Raw genomic sequence first — 24,064 nt, forward strand, 5'->3', positions numbered from 1 at the left:
TATTTCAAATTATTGCTCTATTTGTCTTCACATATTCCTTGCTGTAACTCTCTTTTTATTTATTTTTTTAATATTGCTGGCTTCCCTAGGGGAATTAAAATAGCAGGATATTTGGTTTTGCTACCATTATTTCTCATTTGAATGGATGTGCCCAATTAAGTCATTTTTGCATCATTTAAGCCTGATAAATGTCACTTTATGATAAATAGGCTAATAAAGTATGTTCATGTTTCACTTACAATGGATAAGGATTACTGGTGTGCTCTGGTTTGTGGCCTCCCCTGCAGATATCTAGAAGTCTCATGAATTTGTCCAGAGGAAAGGGGGGGGGGGATGACAAGATGCCCAGTTTATGATCATAGATTTGAGGAAGAGGACAATCAAGCCTTCTGAGCATAAAACATAACATAACATAACAACATAAAACATAACATAACATAACAACAACATAAAACATAACATAACATAACATAACAACATAACATAACATCCCACCAAAGATATGCCCTTATTTGGGATAGTCCCTTTCTTCAGGAAAGTGGTTGACTATTTTTATTTTATGCTTCAAAGTAACTTCCATCCAGTTTCAAAACATGAGCCGCTATTAAGCTGAGGTGTGTACATTTCAGATGGCTGTAGCATCTGTGCAGGTGGCAGCTCATGGGCACATAACAGTTTCATTGGATAGGAGTTTGGGGGGCTGCAAACACAGGGAAACAAGTAATGTGTGTCATGTTAAGGCATCCCCACCGTCTCCCCAGTATGTGCAGCAACACAAATATGCAACTTGAAACCCGGGGGCAGGGGGAGTGCAGGGCTGGCCCACCCATGAGGCAAGGCGAGGCGACCGCCTCAGGCAGCAGGATCCCCAGAAGCAGAAGATCCAGTCTCCAAGAAATGCATTGCCTGCTGCTGTCGCTGCAATGCCATCAGTACCTGTGGTGCACACCTTGGAGGCTGGATCTGTTGCCTCCTTGTCTGTCAGTGTTTGATTCCATCTGATAAGGTGGATTTGATTCCTCCACTTTGTTCCCAATGTAGATCTTCTCTCTCCCCTTATTTCCAGTGGTGGTGCATTTCATGGTCCACCTCATGTGCCAAATCATCTTGGGCCAGCCCAGGGGGGTGGACTGTTAAGCCCATCATGTGTACATAGCCTCAGACTGAAATACAAATGAGAACTCATGGAAATAGAGGACAGGGCCATATCATCTTTGTATTCTGCACAGCAACTGCTGCTTCTGTCCTGCCTTTAGGCTGTGCCAGCTCTCCATAATTTAGAGCAGCCCTGGGTGTGTGTTTTTTGCTACCTTTACAGTTGTGCATGTTCAGCCTGCTAGGCTAATATTTGATGCAAAATACATTTAAAGCTGCCTCTCTTGCATTCCCTACAAGCTTTGCATTACAGAAACTCAGCAGCTGCTCAGAATCTAATGCGGTGTCTTTGAAGTCAGCAGTATCTTTTATTAAAATGAATACTCCTTAATATAATCATTGCTGCCCCAGTGAATATTCTAATGTAGTAATAAGGAAGTACAAGAAAACCAGGGGGCTGCCCTTTGATCTGAGGGTATTCCTCAGGTATGCTATAGCGTGTTGGACTAGGAGCTTGGGTGTCCAGGGTTCAAATTCTCACTCAGCTATGAAATAATTTGACAACTTTGGGGCAGTTGCTGTCTCTCAGCCTAACATGTGTGTTTTTATTTAAGGCATTTATATATTGCTTAACCATGAGCGTTTTTAAGCCAGGCATGTAAAATACAGAGAATAAAACTTTTTTTAAAAAGTCATAAGACAGTTCATGAACACTACCTTACAATTCCTGCATGACTAAGAAAGTGAAGCTCAACAACAGAGTGTGCCAGTGTGATCTCAGTTGAGAGAGAGTTATGTCTCTTAGGCTGCGTGCCTGAGCCATGGGTGACCACTGACAGAGACTCCCCAAAGATCTCAGTGATCAAGCAGGAATTTAAGGGATCAAGGGACCCAAGTTGTTAGGGTCCTTGTAAATTAATACAAGAGCCTTGAACCTGCCACTATAACATATGGGTGACCAGTGCATGTTTTCGAGCTGGCGTTAGTCTGTCACTGCCAACAGTCTAACCACAGTATTTTGCACCAGCTGGACAAAGTGCAAGAGTAGCCCCACACAGACCTCATTGCAATCATCAAGTATTGAGCATGACTAATGCATGAATCACTTACCTCACCAGCTTTCCCTGAGGTTAAAATGGTGAAGAGAGACATGCCCACCACCTTGAGTTGTGTCTCCACTGGAAACTTGAGTTGAGGCACAGCAGATAGAAAAGTTTGCTCCTTGATAGTCCAAATGAAGTCCTTCCCCTGTGTGCCCTTTAGCTGGATATGATTCATTGTCCTAATAAAGGACAGAGCCACTAACATATATGTAGTAGATCAGACCAGCCTTCCCCAATATTATAGTATTGTGTTTTGGACACAAAGCCCCTGGGCAGCATGCCTGAAGGCTGGGGATGATATAGTTCCAAAACAGCTGGAGGGCACCAGGTTGATGAAGGCTGAGAAAGGCAACAGTTTATGCCATTGCATTTGAAGTGTTCTGCAAAACCCCTGACATCACTCACTCAGTAGAAGCTCAACATAAACAGAGCTTTAGAAATCAGTACAATGAGAGCTGCCCTGTAGTAACTCTAGCAGTCAACATAATAGTAATTCCACTAGACACTCTCCCTGCAAAATTATAAGTTAAATTACATGGAAGTGGATTTCTGTGATAAGACATTGTGAAAATTAGGTCATGTTGGGTTCAATTGCCTCTTACTCAGATATCTCACTCTCTTGCCCACGGAGTATGTGATTATCATCATTACCCAATTAAAAACACTGCTGTGGAGTGACAAGACTGGCAGGGCATGAATAACACCTGACATGGGGGATTCCTTGAGCAGACTTTTTCCTGCTTATTAGACTTCTCCCCTTACATCTCATTTAACACTGTGAGAGCTGGCATATTAACATTACCATCGTCATATATTTTGCAGAAAATCACTGGACATCTGTCTCCAAATCCTGGCTTTTAGAAAACGATCCATCTACCTTAGTATTTTCGACACTGACTGGCAGTGGCTCTTCAGAGTTCCAGAGAGGGACATTCCTAGCACTACCTAGAAATGCCAGAGGTTGAACACGAGACCTTCTGCATGCAAAGCAGATCTCCCACCACATTGCTACAGTCAGAAACAATTATCCTCCCACAAACCATAGCTCTTTTGACAAAGGGAATGCATGACCATTATTAGAATATATCATTGAATCTTGTATATTTTACGCGCTTAGTGGCTGGCCAGCTGAAATCGCACAAATTAAATGCACACCGGGTGGAGAGCTTAAAAGCTCTTTCCACGCTGGATTTTCCTTGCTTACTAGGCTCTAGGAAGCTTCCATGAGAGCCTCTCAGAACTCAGTAAGGAAGGCAAGAAGCTTAAAAGCTCTCTGCTTTGCATGGGGGTCAAGTCCCTCTTTGTGCACCGGCTTCGGAAAGGTAGGGATGGTCGTTGCAGGGTGATTCCAGGGTTGTTCTGACTGTATGCAATTTCAGCTTTACATGCAATTGCCTGGAAAGTAATCTCCATGCAAGCTGGGAATTGTAACTCTGTGATGGGTAAACTACAATTCCCAGGATTCTTTGGGTGGAAGCTACATGCTTTAAATGCATGGTGTGTATGCATCTATTGCTACAGTGTGGAGTGCTACTACTCATGATTCCATTCCCTTCTTCCAACAGTCTGTTAGCCTTGTGTGGCCACTGGGCAGCCTTAGTCTACATGGGCCTATTTTGGGTCATCTCTCCCACCTCAAAAATAGTTTGTACTTCTGCAAATCTTGGCCTTACCCAAGCCTTCTAATGCCTCCCTCTTGTAAATTAATGATGTCATATTGGACACATATACAGTGGCACCTTGGTTTACAACCATAATCCGTTCCGGAGGTCTGTTCGTAAACCAAAACAGGTTGTAACCCAAGGTGTGCTTTCGCCAATGGGGCCTCCAAAAAAAATTTGTTCGTAATCCCTCCCAAAATGGGTTGTAATCCAAAAAAAGCTCACAAACCAGGATGCGCACTTCTGGGTTTGACATGTTTGTAATCCAAAACATATGCAAACCAGACTGTTCACAAACCAAGGTACCACTGTACTATTTATTTATTTATTTAGTCATGCATGCATGCATGCATGCATTTATATCCCACCTTTTTTCTCCAAGGAACCCATGATGGTGTTGACTGGCTCAAGGTCACCCATTGAGCATCATGGCTGAGTAGAGATGTAGAGCCTGGTCTCCCAGGTTCTCGTTCAGCTCTGCAGCCACTACCCTACAGTGTCTCTCATCAGGAAGAAACAAAAGAGTGTGCATTTGGGTGATTGTGATCAGAACCATGAATGCATACAAATCAGTCATTTCACATGATAGGGATAAAACAGGTATGCAGATTGTGCCTTGAATTCATGAAATGGTCTACAAATGATATAAAAAGGGGAAGGCAATTCAAAAGTTGAACAAACAGGTGTGCTTGTCATTCTGTCTGTGGGTGGATGCCAAAGGTGTTCATTCTCTTCGGTCCCTAAAGAGACCCATAGACAAAGTGAATTCTGCAATATGCAAGCATGCTTATCTTTGCCTTGTGTTTTTCCTCTCTATTTCTGTGATGGGAACATACAGTTCCCAAAGAATTATGGGAACTGTATTTTGTTAAGAGTGGTGGGAATTGTAGTTCTGAAAGGGGTGTGCTACAGTTTCCAGGATTCTTTTTTTAGGAAGCCAGGCACTTTGAATGTGCCTTTAATGTATGGGGCCTAAACATCCTTTATCCAGTTCCCCAAATGTCTCCATTCCAAACAACCTTAAAAAATAAAGCAATAAACAAAGTTATTTTGAACAGCAGAGTTTTTGTCCTGCTTTATGACAGCACCATTTAGACTATGGATGAGAGCCATTTGGAAATGTACATCTGATGTGCTTTTTTTCATTAAAAAAAAGAAAGACAGAAAAGCCAAATCACATTGTAGGGTTTCTCAACACACATAGAGGAAGTATGTTTGCAGGATGCAAAAGTCCTGGCTGGCTTCATTGTGTTATTTAAAATACTCACTTTAAATATCATGAACTTTATATAATGATGAGTGAAGATGTTGCATCGTCAGTCAGGAGTTTTGTTGTGTGCGTTTGTTTCAATTCATCAGTCAGCTCCAACTGCAGTGCCCTTTCCTTTCTCTGGCATTCATCTCTCAGCTGAATGAAAAAGAGTAACGTTCTTGAAATACCAGATTGCACAGAAGCCAAATGGTACTGAGGTGGAGTGTGTGTACGTGCATGTATGCAGATTCAGAGCTAGTTTTGCAAAAAATATTGAAGGCGCAACAGCAGTCCCATCTGCACTATGCATCTAAAGTAGTATCATTCGACTTAAAACAGCCCAAAAATATTGGGACCTATAGTTTGCTAAGGGGGCTGAGAGTTATTAGGGGACCCCTATTCCCCTTAGGAACACGGGTGGCGCTGTGGGTTAAACCACAGAGCCTAGGACTTACCGATCAGTCAAGTGGTCAGTGGTTCGAATCCCAGTGATGGGGTGAGCTCCCGTCGCTCAGTCCCTACTCCTGCCAACCTAGCAGTTTGAAAGCACATCAAAGTGCAAGTAGATAAATAGGTACCGCTCTAGCAGGAAGGTAAACGGCATTTCTATGTGCTGCTCTGGTTCGCCAGAAGCGGCTTAGTCATGCTGGCCACATGACCCGGAAGCTGTACGCTGGCTCCCTTGGCCAGTAAAGCGAGATGAGCGTGCAACCCCAGAGTCGGTCATGGCTGGACCTAATGTTCAGGGGTCCCTTTACCTTTTATTCCCCTAGGAGAGCTATAGTTCCCAGAGCGGTTTAACAGCCAATCCCTCTTCCTAGGGAACACTGCAAATCTACCTTTGCAAAGTTACGGGTGGGTGTTTTTTAATTTTGTAAAAATTATTCCTTTGTTTGAACAGACAGGGAGCAGGAACAAGAAAGCTAGTCACAGCAGTGAGCCCCTCTTTGAGCTGATACCAAACTCAGATGAATTTCTTTCTGCCTCTCTATTTCATACACGATGTTTATCTATGCTAGTTCATACTCAGTTCTTCAGTCTGTCCCTGAATTCCTGTTGCTGGGAATCACAGGGGATGAAAGTGCTGATGCGGTTTGATCCTGCAGGTGAGCTTCCAAGGAGGCACCTGTTTGGGAACAGTCAGAAGAGGATGCTAGACTAGAAGGGCCTTGGGCTTGACCTAGTAGGGCTCTACCTGTGTTCTTCCCTATGCCCAAGGATGTTTGGTGTTGTTCACACAGCCAGAAAAACTGTACCCCAACACTTTCCAGATGCTCTGTGGAAACTGAACACCCATTAAGATGCCATCACTGAAAATTGTTTTTATGTTCTTAGACAACAACCTACACACATGTAGAACATTTGGATAAGGATTTTCTAAATGTCTCTGCTGCTCAGCTACTTCTTCACTGACTGGCCTGAGATATAATGGATCAGAGTAATTTCTTAATTGTCATATTTGCTAATGAACAACACAAAATGTCTTTAAAGCATGCCTTTCTCCTGTTGCATGTTTCAGTTTTCCTGAAAGCTTGCAAATTCTCTTTTAACAACTCATCCCTGTATAATTAGCACTCGTTACAAGCTATTTTATTTAACAGTTTCTTGAAATCTCTGGGGCAAGCACTTATTTACCATTGGGTTAACACTTTAGGATACAGTCAGTCTCGGGAGTTAAATCATGACTACTGAATCTGTAAAATGCAAATACCAGGATCTAGGTTTTTAAGAAATGTTCCTCTGTGGAGACCAAAGTCTGAGAAAGGGCCATAGCCCTGTGATAGAGCATATGCGCTTGCAGAAATTCCCAACTTCCATCTCTGGCATCTCCAGATAAGGCTGGGACAGACCCCAGTCTGAAACCATGGAGAGCTGCTGCCAATCAGGGTAGACAATACTGAGCTACATGAACCAGTGGTCCGACTCAGAAAGAGGCAACTCCCTGAGTTCTGCCAAATATTAAACAGGAAAGTGCTGCGTAAAGCAGTATGAACATTCAAAGCTGCCTTTTTTTGAGCCAGACCCCTGGGCCATCTAGCTCAGTATTGTCCACACTGACAGATATCCTTGTCTGAAATCCTGGAGAGCTGCTCTCTACCTGGAGATGCTAGGGCTGTCTGCATGCAAAACAGGTGCCACTGTGCCACAGCCTTTTCACAGTAGCCATGTGATTACTCTTCATCCGTCTCCTCCTGCTATGTGCCGGTATGTGCCCCTTATGTAATAATCCCACCAAGCAGTGCCATTCATCAGGGATGATGGGAAATGTAGTCTGATACCATCTGGAGGGAAACAGGTTCTCCACGCAGGGGCGTAGCACAGTCCACAGGTGCCCGGTCCACAGAGCATGCTCATTCAGCCCTTGCCGCTGCTGCAGCTGGGCATATGCATGGCATGGAGGGTGAAGAGCACCCTTGGCACTCACCAAGTCACTGCCGCCGCCAGTGGGAGCAGGGTGCGGAGGTTGAAGAGCACCCTCCACATCTTGTCCCCATTTGTGCTCGGGTCTGCCCGTCAACTGGTGGGCGGGAGCAGGGCGGGGCACTGAGGATAGAGAACACCCTCTGCACTCACCCAGGGGGCTCGCGTACTGGAGGCATGTGGGGGGCACCTTGTTCATGCCCCCCACTCTTCTACTCCCGGGACCACAGCCCTCTACCCCTACACGCATGCTACGCTTTTGTCTCCATGCTGGGTCTGGTGGGCACAGTGCTGGCCTGGGACGAAGGACATCTTGGGTTCAAACCCACGTTCAATTATGTGATTCTAATTTACCTCAGGATTGGTGTGTGTATGTGTGTGTAGCTTTGTAGTTTTCACTTCAGCTACTATCCTGGATGATTACCAAAGATTCCTAAAATTGTGTGAAAATTTATTACGCACTTCTGAAGAACATTTTGAATTTTTAAAAGATAGTGGGGTGTTCCTGCTTTTCTTCCTTCCTTCCTTCCTTCCTTCCTTCCTTCCTTTCTTTCTTTCCAGGTTCACTCATGGTCAGGACAACATTTATGTTTATTTTTATTTCTGTAATCATTTATTCTCCACCACTAGGGCTTGGAAAGGGGCCCCAAAGGCAACTTACAGCTATAAAGATGTATACTAACAAATGGAATAAAACAGAGAACATTAAAACAGAGCCATCAACTCACAGCCAAGCACCAAAGGGAGTTCCAAACAAATCAAATGCTTGGTGGAACAAAATATTTTTGAAACCTGCCTAACAAAACAAAGAAACAAGCAACAATAACCCCACCACGGATCCTCTTCATAATGGGAGTTTGTAGCTTGGATAGGGATTGGGGAGAAATTAGATTCCGTTCACATTTAAAGGTGAACTTTCCAAACCAATAATGGAGCCAAAATACAGCAAGCCTTCAAAATTTGCACATCCCTGAATATGTACTGAAGTTCTCCAGCCATGGAATGTGTGTGCATATAAATGCACAAATTACTGAAAATAGCATACAAAAATGAACCATTTTAGGCAAAATTGGATAGAAAGGTGTGTATATTAGGAGAAACTAAAATGCTGGTGAACTTTCATGAGGACCTTTTAAAATAATAAAAATCGCAAACTAATATGGAAATGTGAAGAACCGAACTTAACATTAAATGCTAGATGGAGACCTAGCTCATCTGGAGAAATGTCTGACTACAGACAAGGACTCACTGGGAATAAAGGTCTGAAGAGAAGGGAGCTGAGAAGGATTAGCTGAGGTTGGGCTGTGGTTCCAGCAATTCCTGCTCAAAAATCCCAGTGCTGGGCTGGAAGAGCTTCTAGAACAATATGTACCAACCATGGACGTAGCCAGGATTTACGGGGGGGGGGGGGCAGAACCTCAGCTAGTTAAGTATTTTTATTTATGTGCTTGATTGGTAGGGGCCTCTGCCCCCCCCCCCCCCGCTACACCCATGGTACCCGTTTGTGCCCTACCTGCTACTGGACCTCCTGCCTAAGCTCAGACTTTAGCTCTCACTCAATCCTTTGTTGTGGCTTCTGTTTTTTTGGAGCCTGACCTTGTGCCAGCCCTGGATGCCCCTTTAGTTGCTTCTCCATTGGTATTGCCAACGGCATTTGCCTTGGCAATCCCAGTGAAAACAGGACACTCCTAAGCCTGGATGGTGCACATAAAAAGGCCCTATTCCATTCCCTAGGCATGGAAGATAGTGGGTAATGGAACAATGACTCAGAGGGGGTGGTCTTTCAATTATCCTGGTCCCAACTTCTACGGGGCATTATAGGTTGATATCCAGCATTTTGAATTGCAGTTAGAAATGAACTGGAAGCCCCAGTTGATTTGGGACAAAGATACAAGAAACTTAGGAAGCTTATTTACTTTGAGTCAGCCCGCTGGTACATCAAGTGCAATACTGCCTACAGTAACGGTAGCGAAGTTTTTTCAGGGGCTGCATTCCCTCAAAGTACTGTAAACCTTGTGAGAGCCACATGCCAAAGGCAAAACTAGGTGGAACTATGGATATGACCGTTGTGCAGTAGGTTACATTCCAGCTGTGCAAACACCAGAGGTTTCCCATGCCCATGCCTACTTCTCCAGGCAAGCAAGAGACATCATCACACTTCAAGGATGCATTCTGGCCAGGCAAAAGCACTTGTGGAGGGTGCAGTGGGGGTGTGGCCTGCAGAATGTACATAGCCTAGGAGAGTTGCAAGGACCTAAAGTTTGACCCTGACCTTGAAGTTCCCCATCCGTGTCCTAAAAAGAATGGCTTCGGCTCCCCATAGCAGGTGGGGGTGTCACACTATCTCCATCGGTGAAGAAACTGACAAAGCACAGACTCACTTCATCCAGTGCTTGTGGAATTGACTGACTTATCTGAAATCCAGCAACTAGAAACTGTTAGTATTGTCTACCTCTGATAGCGATAATTGGTATGCTCCCTGGGTAGCTGGAGAGGGATGAATTATGGGCAGGCACGCTGGCTTGTATTGTTAGCATGGGAGCTGGGAAGGCAGGTTGCTGAAAAGCAAGCAAGAAGAACAGACGAAGATGCCAGCAATGGCTTGAGTGGCCAGAGAATGCAGGTACTCCCTGCATAATGCTGTCAGGTTGAATTCCTACTGCCCTTGTCTACTAAGCTAGCCACAAATGTATAAGTGGTCTGGATAGCTGGGAAGGCATCTGGGAGGTATATGGGGTATATAGGGTTGACTTTGTTGCTTGGTGAGCACTGCAACCCCCTAATGGTCAGGGGTCCCTTTAACCTTTACCTTATGGTAATTTATGAACCTAATAGGTATCTAAAGCCATTTGCACATAACAAAATATGTATTTTATCAAAGTAATTGTTGAACTGAAATACAATTAAGAAGAAGTATATTAAAAGTGAAATACATCATAGGAGCATACACAACACAAAACACTGTTGCTGTATGTAGGTTTTCTTTTATTTGTTTTTTATCTTATATTTTGGAAATGTACATCCAAGGTTTTTTTCCTTTAAATTTTTTTGGGGGCCCCAAGAGAGTGGGGCCCTAAGCTATAGCTTGTTTAGCATATACGTAAATCTGGCACTGCCAGGTGTACCCATCAGCCACATATGTTGCTGGGTCTTCGATACCCTAGCTCAGAAATATGAGTCTTGAGGGTTTCTAATGCTGGGTGCAAATACAGTACAAGCATTATGCCTACATGTTTCAGCATGGCTCCAAGGGTCTGTGAGTGACAGGTCTTTTGGAGCTCTGGAATGGGAAAGATGAACGTGGAACCATGGGTAGCTGGTGTCTTGACTTCAGAGTCCAGCAAGGACCAGAACACCAGTTGGTGAAGAGAACTGAGCTGAGTCAGAGGTTACAATATCAATGGTTAAGGAGCCAGACCACGTTTCTGGCTGAGTCCTGTCACTCGCATGCTAGTAATCAGGAACCCAAGGCTGGTAGGCAAGGAGTCCGCTGAACAAGATGCCACAGCACTGTTAATTTTTATTAATTAAAACAAATACTGTAGCTTAATAAAGTAGGTGATCTTTTTCAAAAAAATAAAAATAGTTTCCTAATGGTCCTTACGAATTTTAAGTCCCATGTTATTTTATTTGTATGCTGAAAACTAATCTGAGGTGACAAAAAGTGGCCCTGTAAACAGAATCAAGAAATAATCATAATAAATTTTCTCATTGCTTTTGTAGTTCAGAAAGATGTCTGAAATCCAAAAAAAATTTAATGTTTGCACACTGCTGTTTCATTGTGTGTTTTTTTTAAATGTACCAAATGTCTCATTTGCTTTCAGAATTATGGTCTGGAGACAGAAAACTTGCGAACTCTTTCCCACAAGCTGAATGCCTCTGCCAAAAACCTCCAGAACTTCATCACGGGTAGGAGGAGGAGCGGCCATTATGATGGCAGGGCCTCCAGAAGACTGCCAAATGATTTTCTTACCTCTGTGGTTGACCTCATTGGTGCTGCCAAGAACTTGCTTGCCTGGCTGGACAGGTAATTGAAGTGTTGTTGTTTTTTAAGACATGTTTGAAAGATACAAGACTGGCTTTGTATTTTCTGCCTTTAAACCTCTCCAGATGTTCTTGTGGAGTATGGTGGTTAATGGGTTAACCTCTGGAATGCCCTGTGCCTGGGAGGGACTTCTACGGGAAGTCACGTAATTCCTTTGTCTGTGTGAGTTACTTTCACTTTTCTCCGAGAGCGAGAGGAGAAAGCTCTGATGGAGTTTGCTGTATTTGCTTGTAAATAAACGCTGTAGAGTAGAAGTACAGTGTTTTGGACTCTTTCCTTCTCCTTCCACACGAAGGCAACCGCTGCTACTCTGCTATTCTGCCTTAGGTGAAGTTTTCCCAGAAGACTGCGCGGAGGGGAAAGCAGTGTTTTCTGCACAGGGAAACGCACTGGACAGGCAGAGGTTCCAAAAGTTCTTTTCATTGTGCATTCACAGCGATTTGTGTTCATATAATGGTAGCAAGCACTGCTTTGTTTCCTATCAGTGCATGTCTCCCTGAAGTTTCCTGCTGAACTCCTGTTACTTGTTATGCAGCAAATCTTCTAGATTGTTGTTGCTTTTTTGCAAGTTTAAAAACATTTTTCAACCATTTAGTATTTTAAAAATTTCTAACTGGTGGACAATATGTACAATATGAAAATAGTATCTGTGAAAACAAAGATACAGCCTAAATCTGGTAAAAACCCATCAAGACATATGAAAGCAAATAATGCATAGATTTGGGGGGCTGATACACATCAATCATGGGCCAGTGTTATGGATCAGGAAAAGCCTGGGCAAAAAGACAAGTCTTTACAAGATGTTTGAAGCAACTAGCGGTTGCTGCTTCAACTGTGGTGGCAGAGCGAAATGAATTCCACAGAAGAGGAGCAATAGCAGAAAATGCCAAAGTACGTGAGTGCTTCCCTGAATAGTAACAATGCCGGAACCTTGGGGAACCATTTCAGTGAAATGATGGGTAAGGTAGATTGTCCAGTATAAATCCACCACTTAATGCACTCTTATTTCAGTGAGTAGCATGTTGCAGAATATACCAGCAAAGAAACACCAATCTGGAGGGTTCCCTTCCCTCTGCAACATTCAGTTTCCCCATTGTTCATTTGTCATGGCTTGAGGTGGAGTTTCAGGACCTGGCTGCAGAAATGGGAGTTGTTCTCCAATAAAATATTAATTGAAATATCACGATCAGCTCCCAGAGTGATAGGATTCTCAGCAAAGACTTAGCTATGGTCAGGAAGAACTTCCTGACAGTAAGAGCTGTTCGACAGTGGAATTTGCTGCCAAGGAGTGTGGTGGAGTCTCCTTCTTTGGAGGTCTTTGAGCAGAGGCTTGACAACCATATGTCAGGAGTGCTCTGATGGTGTTTCCTGCTTGGCAGGGGGTTGGACTCGATGGCCCTTGTGGTCTCTTCCAGCTCTATGATTCTATGATTCTATTCTATGATTCTAGGTCTGTGTCAGTTTCACGTGTGTTTGTTCATATGGGTCTTCCATCCCATTTTACATTTTCATATAATGTCATGAAAACCACTTAGAGGGACACCTCCTCTTCTTCTTCTTTTTCCATTAAGTGGTATATAGAAATCTTGTTAAGTCAGTTCAAATAATTAAATTAATCTGTGATTTTAAAAAAAATAAAAAATCCACATAGAAGGCAAATTTAAATAATTATATATCAATGCATTCATTTCTGAACATGTTTTATCCTTAATATGCATTTATAATACATTTTGGTATGATTTTTTTGAGCTGGGAGATGTACTGCAAAATTCGGAGAAGTGTAAAATGGGAAGGATGGTGATTTTCTGATGTGCATTCTTGTCTGTAAGGTACAGATGATGTTGATTTTCTTAAAACTGTGAACCAGACAAATTTCTCCTCCATGCTTAGGCAAAGCACTATACCTAAGCAACACCACAGGGCTTTTTACTGGTGGCCTCAACTGCAGTAAAGGTGCAGTCTGAAGCAGGTGGCCATGACTGCCCACTGTTTAACATTTCCCACAACTTATAAACATGAATATAACTAAATATTCATTAGGGCTTTACACTAGATCCAGCCAAATCATGAATCCCAAACTGACCTGGGATTCAACTGCATCAGGTTACAGCAGCCCCAGCTTGAATAGGGTCCACCCAGAGTGTTTAATCAGGTCTGCATTGCATGACTGTGCAAGGCCCCTGAATCAGTTCAGGACCTGGACCTAGGTTGGACTGTTTCCAGGTTGGATCAGGGCCACTCCCACATGATCACACCCCAAATCAGATGGGAGGGAGGATGAACACCTTATCATTAATTCTCTGATCACCTTATCATTAATTCTCTAGTGGCCTGAGTATAATACAGTCATACCTTGGGTTACAGACGCTTCAGGTTGTGTTTTTTGGGTTACGGACTGCCGAAACCCGGAAGTATCGGAACAGGTTACTTCCGGGTTTCGGCGGCCGCGCATGTGCAGAAGCGCTAAATCGCGCTTTGCGCATGCACAGAAGTACCAAATCGCAACCCGCGCATGCACAGACGCACCACTGCGGGTTGCAAACACAGTTGCGAACGTGATCCGTGCGGGATGCACGTTCACAACCTGCGTCCACTGTATAAGATTTAAACAAGAACACTAAATGCCAAAGTTTGCATGAAGGAATGGAACGACACCCAGCAGAAAACTCACATTACATTTAAGAGCTAAAAACCATCTCAGCACTAAAGTGAACCAACTGGTATGATTCAGGGGAGACCAAAAGTACTAACACCAGTCTTTAAAGATGGCAGAGCAATCTTTAAAATATTAAGTGTGTCCAGGTGATATTAAAAGGATGTTTCAATACTGTTCAAAAGGCCTGGAACTTATTTACTTTTAAGTATTTGTACAGTGCTGAAATGACATTAATTTGTCCAGCTCATTGAAAAAGTCTCTGCTATAGTTGTTCATTTGGTATTGTTTTTAAATCTGACTTATTATTTTTGTAGTTTTTAAAACTAGCTTTTTATTATATGTTTCTAATAAATTGCCTTGACACACATGTAGAAGGCAATTCACAAATAATATGTTTTGTCCTTTTCATTGACAAAAGAAAAGGCCAGAAGGGCACATGTTGGGCTCAACCCTGCTCAAGATGGTGAATTCTAGGTTTACCTGGAGTGAACAAATTCATATATCATTGGAAGGTGACTGAGCAACAGTCTTATCTGCTCTTTAGGAGATAAGCAGTTATTGAGCAGGGAAGGTGATCTGCCATTTGTCAAGCTGGAAAAGGCAACATTTTCAGTCTGGATTCAAATTCAGACAATCTCCCACCACCCCACCACTCTGCACCTCCCAACAATTCTTGAGTCTATTATTTGCAGCAAGGGTGGGGAACCCTTGGCTCTCCAGATTTTGCTGAACTACAACTCCCAGCAAGCATGGCCAATGACATGGGATGGTGGGAGTTGTAGTTCAGCAGCATTAGAGGGCCTCAGGTTTCTCCACACCTGCTTTGCAAGCATAAACATAAGGATCAATCTAACCCTATATTGTGATTGGGTCTCCAAGGACTCTGACAAGAGACACCAACTTTTCAGTCTGAATTTCATCATATGTGTGTATACCATCCCTCAGTAATTTAAATGTTTGTTTATACTTACTGAAATTAGTATTCCACTTAAGTGTAAATAAAACTTCTAAGCAGTTTGCAAAGAATTGTAAACGGAGACTATACCCTGCTAACTTAAATTGTATTGGGGGACTGCTTATTTCAAACATTATCTCCCCGCTCACTCACTCTCTGCTCCACCTTCCTGCACACGTGTATTCAGAATAAATTCTTACTGAGTTCAATGGGATTTACTCCCAGGTACATATGTGTATGGGACGCGGGTGGCGCTGTGGGTTAAACCACAGAGCCTAGGACTTGCCGATCAGAAGGTCGGCGGTTCGAATCCCCGCGACGGGGTGAGCTCCCGTTGCTTGGTCCCTGCTCCTGCCAACCTAGCAGTTCAAAAGCATGACAAAGTGCAAGTAGATAAATAGGTACCGCTCTGGCGGGAAGGTAAACGGTGTTTCCGTGCGCTGCTCTGGTTCGCCAGAAGTGGCTTAGTCATGCTGGCCACATGACCTGGAAGCTGTACGCCGGCTCCCTCGGCCAATAAAGTGAGATGAGCGCTGCAACCCCAGAGTCGGTCACGACTGGACCTAATGGTCAGGAGTCTCTTTCCCTTTACTTTACATATATGTATACATTTGCATACTATCCCATATGTGGATAGTTAACATTCCTGTTGCATTATATTTCCTCATGCAGGGGAATTTTTTGAAGTGCAGGTGCTTTCAGTCTTTTCTTCTTTTTCTTCTTCCTCTCAAACACATGGAAGACTGTGTCATGTGCCCATTTGAATGTATGGACTGAATTTTTTTACCGTAAATGCCAAAGAATAAACACAGGACCCTCTGCTGCTTTCACAGAGCTTTGTGAAAGTCTTGTGAAAGAATGTGCACGGTCCCATTTTTAATAATTACAGTGCAAGAAGCCAAGATCAATGTAGGCAGTTGACTAGGTCTTGTAGAACCTGCCCTTTCTTTGGCCTATTAATAGTTTGGCATATTTCCATTAATACAGTGCAAAATTGTACAAAATCAGTGTGTACATGCTCATTAGTCAGACTCTCCTTATAGGAAATATGAATAGTGCATAGCATTAGACTGATTACCGGAACTGTAAATGTGAAGACTCCTAACTTGCTTTCTCTTTAAATCCCCTATTCTTAATAGGTCTCCATTTGTCAGTGTGACAGAATACTCACTGCTGAAAAATAACATTGTTCAACTGTGCCTGGAACTAACAACCATAGTGCAGCAGGTAAGAGCTAGTTAATCTTCTACTAAATTACTCCTAAATTACTTCCATAGTGGAAGGACGCAGATATGTCTCCTTCCTTGGCTGCTGAGGCCTCTGCACAGCTTTTGTTGCGCTTAGGCAAAACAAGGAACATCAAAGCAGTGGTTTCCAGCAAAAATGGGTTTCTTCAGCTTACAAAGCCTGACCCTTAAATGTTTCTATGGTTTAAACCACAGGAATTATAGAGTTCAAGAACATATTCCAACCAGGCAAATATACTGAAGGAGAATGCAATAGAAGACCCATAGGAGAACATGGCCTTGGGAGAGGGTGTGTGACTCGGAAGGTGGTGTGGAGCAGGACTGTCTCAAGGGCCAGGTAGACAGGACTGGAGGGCCACATTTGCCCCCCCCCCCTTTAGCCTGAGGTTTCTCAAAAACAATACTCCACACAAAAGGCCACAAATTGTTTAATTAACTGAAGACCTGGGAGAAGAGGAATGTTTCTCCCTAGTTCCTAAAGAAACCATTAAAGACATAATGAAGACACCAGGTGAGCCTCCACTTCCAACATCGTTGAAAACTTTCTACAACTAAAGCCACATTGCAGAATTAGAATTGAATCAGTTCACAATATGTAATAATGACGGAAATATAAAGTGCCGCACCACCCAAAGAACTCCTAATTCATGGAATAGCTTCATCATTTGTCCATTTGCTGACCCTTCCTTCCCTAGAAATCACACTTCAAAACTCACCTTCGCAGCGAAGCTTTTGGATAAACTCAATGACCCCCATATCCTACTGAAGGGATGAGGAACCCATGGCTCTCTAGATGTTGGTGGACCTCAACTCCCATCAACTTTGACCAGAGGCATAGTGTGGGTGTGGGGTGCCGTGAGTGTCATGGCCCCAGGCACAATTTTGAGAGGGGGCACACACAGGCACCCCCACAGCAGGCACCTTCATCGGAGCCTGGTTCTGCACCCGCAAAAGCAGCACCAGGCCTGACCCGGGGGAGGAGAGAAGGCGAGTGGGCAGCAGCACAGCTGCCCACCCTCCTTGGTTGCAGCACACCTTGCACCTGGCTCTGCCATTGGGTCACTTCTGACTCAGCAGTGCAAAGCAGCCCTCCTTGACCACATCGAGGCATGCCCAGCTGCAGTGGCTCCATCACCAGGTTAGGTCTGACCCAAAAGTGGAGAGCAGGAGAGTCAGTGGCAATGCTGCCGCCCACCCTCTGACCCGGCAGCGGAGCGCATCCTACCCTGATCCCAGTGAGGTGTGCCCAGCCACAGCAGCTCCACCTCCACCACTGGGTCAGGCCTGACCTGGTGACGGAGAGCAAAGGGAGAGTGAGCAGCAAGGCTGCCATCCGCTCTCCTCGGCCATGGCCTGGCCGTTGCAGTTCTGCTGATGGGTCTGGCCTGACCCAGCAGTGGGAGGCAGGAGGAGAGTGGGCAGCAGCTTCCCCACCCCTCTTCTACCCTGAACTGCAGGTCTCCGGAGGGTGCCCTCTGTGCCCCGCCTTGGGGCACACCCTGCTCGCCCACCTCTGGCAGTGTGGGCGTACACTCTGCCGCTCTCTGACTGTTGGCCATAGTGTCTGGGACTGGGGGCAGAATGCATCTTTCATCTCTGTCTTCCAACAACTTTTAGCCTGTCTCCTAGCAAATGCTGTCTGAGGCAGTCACCTCATTTTACCTAATGGTAGGGCTGGGCATGTTATATGTTGTTTGTCCCATATCTATGGCTAATTTAGTCTGCTGAGTGCCTCTAAGCATAAGAGAGGAAGAAAATTATATATTTCTGTCCATCCTCTTCACAGTTTTCATCATTCTATAAACCTATATCCCATGTCCTCCCCTGCCTATGTTTTTCCTCAACGTAAGCCTTTGGCCTTAAGTAAATGATTCTATTGTTTAATTAACCATCTGACTACCTGAGTTTTGGCCCTTTTCTAAGCCGTTCACAGACTGCCTTTATACATTTGGGGAGAAACTTCGTCTAACCAATCTCTAATTTAAATGAGGTGGGTATACAAAGCAAATAGATTTTTCTGTTGTGTGATATGAATCCCCAATCAATCTGGGCAAAGAACACTTTGTGTTATCAAATAGAAAACCATCAGATTTCTCTGCCCAGGCCTGGTCTGTTCTTTGAAATTAATTCATCCCACTCTACAAAACAGGGGAAAAAATTTCAGATACACTCCACAACTGAAGGCCTTTATTCTCTGACCTGAAATAATTAGGTTTGCTGCAAAGGAAATTTGAGTTGCCTTTCTGATGCATAAATTAAAAGGAATGATGTTTGATTGGCATCGTTAGCTCAAAAGCCCAGCTGCGATTGATTTATCCTCTTGGTGTTTGAGAGTTAAATGGAAGCCACGTCTTCTAAAATGGATATTCCATTTGAAGTATTTTCAACTAGTACAGGCTACAGGCAGTGTGTGTGTGTGTGTGTGTGTGTGTAAAAGAGAGAGAATTGCCTTGGGGTCCAGACGGGCAAGCTGATTGAATGCGTTCCCTTGCTACAGAAATGAAAACTTCAAAGGCATGGCATACTTGACCATCAAGTGTAGAGAGAGAGCCTTCCATATTTCTGTGCTCCTTGGATGATTGGACTGTGCCTCCGTAATTTCCGTTTTTGTAATCTTTCTGCATCAGAAGTGTGGACGGGTTTCACGTTTTTGATAGCTGGGGAAAACCCAGAATCACCAACTGAAGTCCTTCCATCCCAACCACCATACCTTACTTACTTATTTACTAGCTGGTTACTTTAATTACAATATTTACACACCCACACCCACATACACCATCTTTCTACATTTTAAAAATAAAATGTAATCTTTTCATAAATGGGTGGTACAGGTGGTGACCATTTCATGCAGGGGTTTCATTCCCAGCCCCTTTGTGTGTAGCCAGAGCACACATAAGTATGCCCCACCCCTGCCCCACACCCATTCTGCCCTCTTTCTGGTCCAAAAGGACCCATGCATTGGTGATATTGTGTCAATTGGACACACTTAAAATGGTTGTCCACACTTACTTTTTGTCCCACTCTTTCCAGGCACAGGTCCACACTTTCCAAGTCTTGGTGTGAACACTCTTTTTTTTTGCCCTGAAGTTTTCCCCGTAAAATACCACTCTTTAAAGCTGAAGTGCAACAAACGGCAATGCGGGTTTTCCATGGATTGCCATTTGCTCTAATTCAGCTTTAAAGAGCAGGTATTCACAGTGGAAGCTACTGAGCAAAAAGAAAAAAAGGGGGGAAAGGATGCTTGGACATGGAGCTTTAAAGTGTGAGCTATAAGTGTGGATAGGGCCTAATTTCAGACCCATTGAAATTAATGGATGTAACTTAGTCATGTTCATTAATTTCAGTGGGTCCATTCTGAGCAACATTCCGTTGACTGCCACTCATAATTTCCTTTTTTTTTTTTTTTTCCAAATGATATTTATTAAGATTTTCAAAAATACAGAAAATAAAAATTAAAATACATTCAGAGCCTTATTTTCATACATCCACTTTCCGGGACTCCCCCCTTCCCCCACCCCTACCATATTCCTCTTTCATATTGTTGGCTCCACAAGCTCTCAGTTCTAATTGAAACTTAAATTGTTTAGACCATTATCCGAATTTAAAATTTATACACTCCTCATCCATACCCTTAATAAAAGACAAAAATTCTCTCCCAGGGCCCACCCCATTTTCATTCCACAATTTCCCTTTTTTTAATAATAAGGACACCCCACACAATAGAAATATCAGAAATAAGAAATAAAAAGTATAATAGATGAAAAAGAGCCAGTTCAAAAAAAAGAAGTTAACAAGCCTTTGGATTTTAGTTCTCCCCCCCCTGTCCCCGGTTTAATTTCCCCCTGACCACCAAACCATGTTATCCGCCTGGAATTCTTAAAGTCCATAAATCACCTATTTCCCCCAACTCCTTGCTGGCTTTTTCTTTTTATAGTTATTTTTTTTTTTTTTTTAAACACTTAACTTCAGATCTTTAATAAAACTCCCCCCATTGTTCTTTCCAAATTGTAGTCCAATTTCCTCTTGTTCCGCTGCTAAAACGTTCTAATTCAGAAGCTTAGTAACTCTGCAGGGATTATTGTTATTCAGGAACAAAAACTTGCGTTCAGTCCCTTCCTTTCTTCAATAGAAAATTCTATTGTCTCCTTTAGCTGAACACCCTGTAGACAAAATATTATTTCCGTTTTGCAGCTTTCCCAGAAGATAACCAGTCCTGTAAAATTCCAATGGTATTTTTCCACTTACGACCATCTTTGTAATGTCCCGAAACTCCTCTAGGGGGATTATTGTAACTTTGTTTTCTCTAGTCCAAAAGTCCGATTGTTATCCATGTTTTCGCCATTTTGTATCCAAGTTTTAACGAGTTATAGCAAATTGTAACAAATTTAACCAGCAAGGTTCTCATGATAAAATCCTCTCTGCTTTCCGACTTTGACAGCTACTTTGACAGCTGTCAAAATCTCCGACTCTTTTCACCAGGCTCTCTCTTCAATCACCCCGGTTCCCAGGGGGGGGGGTTACGTTTCTTCTCCCTCAATTCTTCCTCCAGCACAGTTCTTATAATTCCCCATCGTGGAATTCTTAGTTTTTATCAGCAATACAAATCTTTTTGGACCTTGGTTTCCCCGTCCTTGTTTTGGAAGGTTTACAATAGGGGGGGGGACTGACTTCCTTTTTGGATCCCCCCCCGCTCGTGTCCAATCCGAAAAAAAAATTCTTTTTTTTTCCTCCTTTTGAACCCGGTTTCCAAATTACTCACAGGTTGTTGTTAAGAAGTCCGAATTTTCAATGGAAGAAGTCAGCGCTCTCCGCCGGATGGCATGCGGCTGCGCTCGGCAGGGATAGCAGAGGACTCAAAGCACCACGCTTCTCCCCGGCACCCGATCCGTAGCCTTTAAAAAGGCTCCTTCACGAGTCGGGAGGGCGCTAACGGTGCCAGCCGAGTCTCCATGTCCACGGCCCTCGTGGCCGTGGTTTTTAAGGGTCCCCGCATCGCCGGTGCGGTAGGACCCAGCCCCTGCCGAGCAGACTCCCTCCGGAGCTCGGAGGGAGTCCGCCATTCGGCGATGGCGCCAACCCGGAAGTCGCCACTCATAATTTCCAAGGTGGTTCATAAAAATGAAAATGAGTTGCCAATACAAACCAATATAAAGTTTTTTTAAAAAAGCAGAACAATAATGACACCATAGATGGCACACAAGAAGGCAGAAGGAAAGGAAACCTAATTGCCAAGACCAAACTGTTGATAGTCTAGGATGCTGGTTGCTTATTACTCTAGTGTTATGAAATCTGCATTGATTACATTTCCAGGTTCATTTCCAGGTTCTGGTTCTTAAATGCCTTGGGATGTGCTTATTTGAAGGACTTCCTCCCCTACCACCCCCAGACATATTTTTTTTTTAATGATATTTATTAAAGTTTCAAAAAAAAAAAAAATTACATAAATAAAAAGAAAAGGGGGGGAAAAAAAAAAAGGAAAAAAATACAAAATACAAAATACAGAAAAAAGATAAAAGACACTTAAAAAAACACATCAATCTTTCCATGCCTTACATTTCATTTCCTTGCTTCCCTGACCTCCTCACACCTCCCTTTTTTGTGTTCCAGTTCTATTGGTTAATTCAGCAATTCCTTTCCCTCTTTGTTTTTGTCTTAATCCTTTAACTTAATATATTATAACTTAAGATTTTCACCTGTTAACAATCCATTTTTACATACACCTTTATAACATTGCTGCTAAAACCACTTAACTTCATTCTGACATCATTCTAACATTCATTAATTTTGCAGTATTTCTGTAAATAGTCTTTAAATTTCTTCCAATCTTCTTCCACCCACTCTTCTCCCTGGTCTCGGATTCTGCCAGTCATTTCCGCCAATTCCATATAGTCCATCACCTTCATCTGCCATTCTTCCAGAGTGGGTAAATCTTGTGTCTTCCAATACTTTGCAATGAGTATTCTTGCTGCTGTTGTGGCATACATAAAGAAAGTTCTGTCCTTCTTTGGCACCAATTGGCCAACCATGCCCAGGAGAAAGGCCTCTGGTTTCTTCAGAAAGGTATGTTTAAATACCCTTTTCATTTCATTATAAATCATCTCCCAGAAAACCTTAATCCTTGGGCACGTCCACCAAAGGTGAAAGAATGTACCTTCGGTTTCTTTACATTTCCAACATTTATTATCGGGCAAATGATAGATTTTTGCAAGCTTGACTGGTGTCATGTACCACCTGTATATCATTTTCATAATATTCTCTCTTAAGGCATTACATGCCGTAAACTTCATACCTGTGGTCCATAACTGTTCCCAGTCAGCCATCATTATGTTATGTCCAACATCTTGTGCCCATTTAATCATAACAGATTTCACCGTTTCATCCTGAGTATTCCATTTCAACAGCAAGTTATACATCTTTGACAAAATCTTAGTTTTGGGTTCTAACAGTTCTGTTTCTAATTTTGATTTTTCCACCTGGAAGCCAATTTTCTTGTCCAAATTGTATGCCTCCATTATCTGATAATAATGAAGCCAGTCTCGCACTTTGATTTTTAGTTTCTCAAAACTCTGCAATTTCAGTCTATCTCCCTCTTGTTCCAAAATTTCCCAATATTTCGGCCATTTGGCCTCCATATTGAGCTTTTTCTGAGCTTTCGCTTCCATCGGTGATAGCCACCTTGGGGCCACCCCCAGACATTTGCATTCCTCCATGGACTGCCTGTTCTCTTCAGGTCCTGCTCTGAAGTTGCTCCTTTGCCAGCTGGAGTTTTGCTCTCACACCCATGAAAAAAGGTTCGAGATGCAACATGCATGGTGTAGAGGTCTTAATTGGCTATATTTCTTTAAAACATAACCTATCTGCACAAACTGGTTAAGCAGATTAGCTAAATCACAGTAGTCTGAGCAGGAAAGAACCAAGAACATAAGCAGAGCCCTGCTGGATCAGACCAGTGGCCCATCCTGTTCTCCACAAGCAGGACCTGAGCACAATGACCCTCTGCCTACCTGCAGCTCCCAGCAGCTAGTATTGAGAAGCATACAGGGGTACCTCTGGTTACGTACTTAATTCGTTCTTGAGGTCTATTCTTAACCTGAAACTGTTCTTAACCTGAAGCACCACTTTAGCTAATGGGGCCTCCCGCTGCCGCCGCGCCGCCGGAGCACGATTTCTGTTCTCATCCTGAAGCAAAGTTCTTAACCTGAAGCACTATTTCTGGGTTAGCAGAGCCTGTAACCTGAAGCGTCTGTAACCCGAGGTACCACTGTACTGCCTCCAACAGCAGTGATGCAACAAATCCATCATGGCTATTAGCCATTGGTAGCCTCATTCTTCTTCGTGAATTTGTCTAATCCTCTTTTAAAGCCATCCAAGGTGGTGGCCAAAACTGTGTCCTGTGGGAGCAAATTTGCACCATGTGCAAAGGTGTTTTCTTTTGTCTGCCTTGAATCTTCCAGCATTCAGGTTCATCAGATGACCTCTGGGTCTCAGGTAATGAGAAGGGAGATAATTACTCCCTATTCACTTTCTGCACAGCATGTATCATCTTTGTCATGTCCCCCATTAGTCCAACCAGGCAGGGCAGCATTACATACCTGCCTCTCCAGTGCCTTGTGTCTCTGTTGGTTACTG

At 43.4% G+C, this 24,064-nt stretch overlaps 1 protein-coding gene across 2 annotated transcripts in view; it reads left to right on the forward strand.

Annotated features, from left to right (window-relative positions):
- Positions 1-24,064, forward strand: part of LOC308468814 (connector enhancer of kinase suppressor of ras 2-like) — a 317,637-nt gene that overhangs the window by 110,657 nt on the left and 182,916 nt on the right. For both annotated transcript variants that reach the window (XM_080991239.1, XM_080991238.1), the window contains exons 3-4: positions 11,357-11,559; positions 16,328-16,415. In XM_080991239.1, coding sequence (XP_080847365.1) covers positions 11,357-11,559; positions 16,328-16,415 — 291 coding nt within the window. The remainder of the gene's footprint in view (positions 1-11,356; positions 11,560-16,327; positions 16,416-24,064) is intronic.

The sequence above is a fragment of the Podarcis pityusensis genome, assembly GCF_964106645.2.
Source record: "Podarcis pityusensis genome assembly, chromosome: Z".
NCBI lineage: Eukaryota > Metazoa > Chordata > Lepidosauria > Squamata > Lacertidae > Podarcis > Podarcis pityusensis.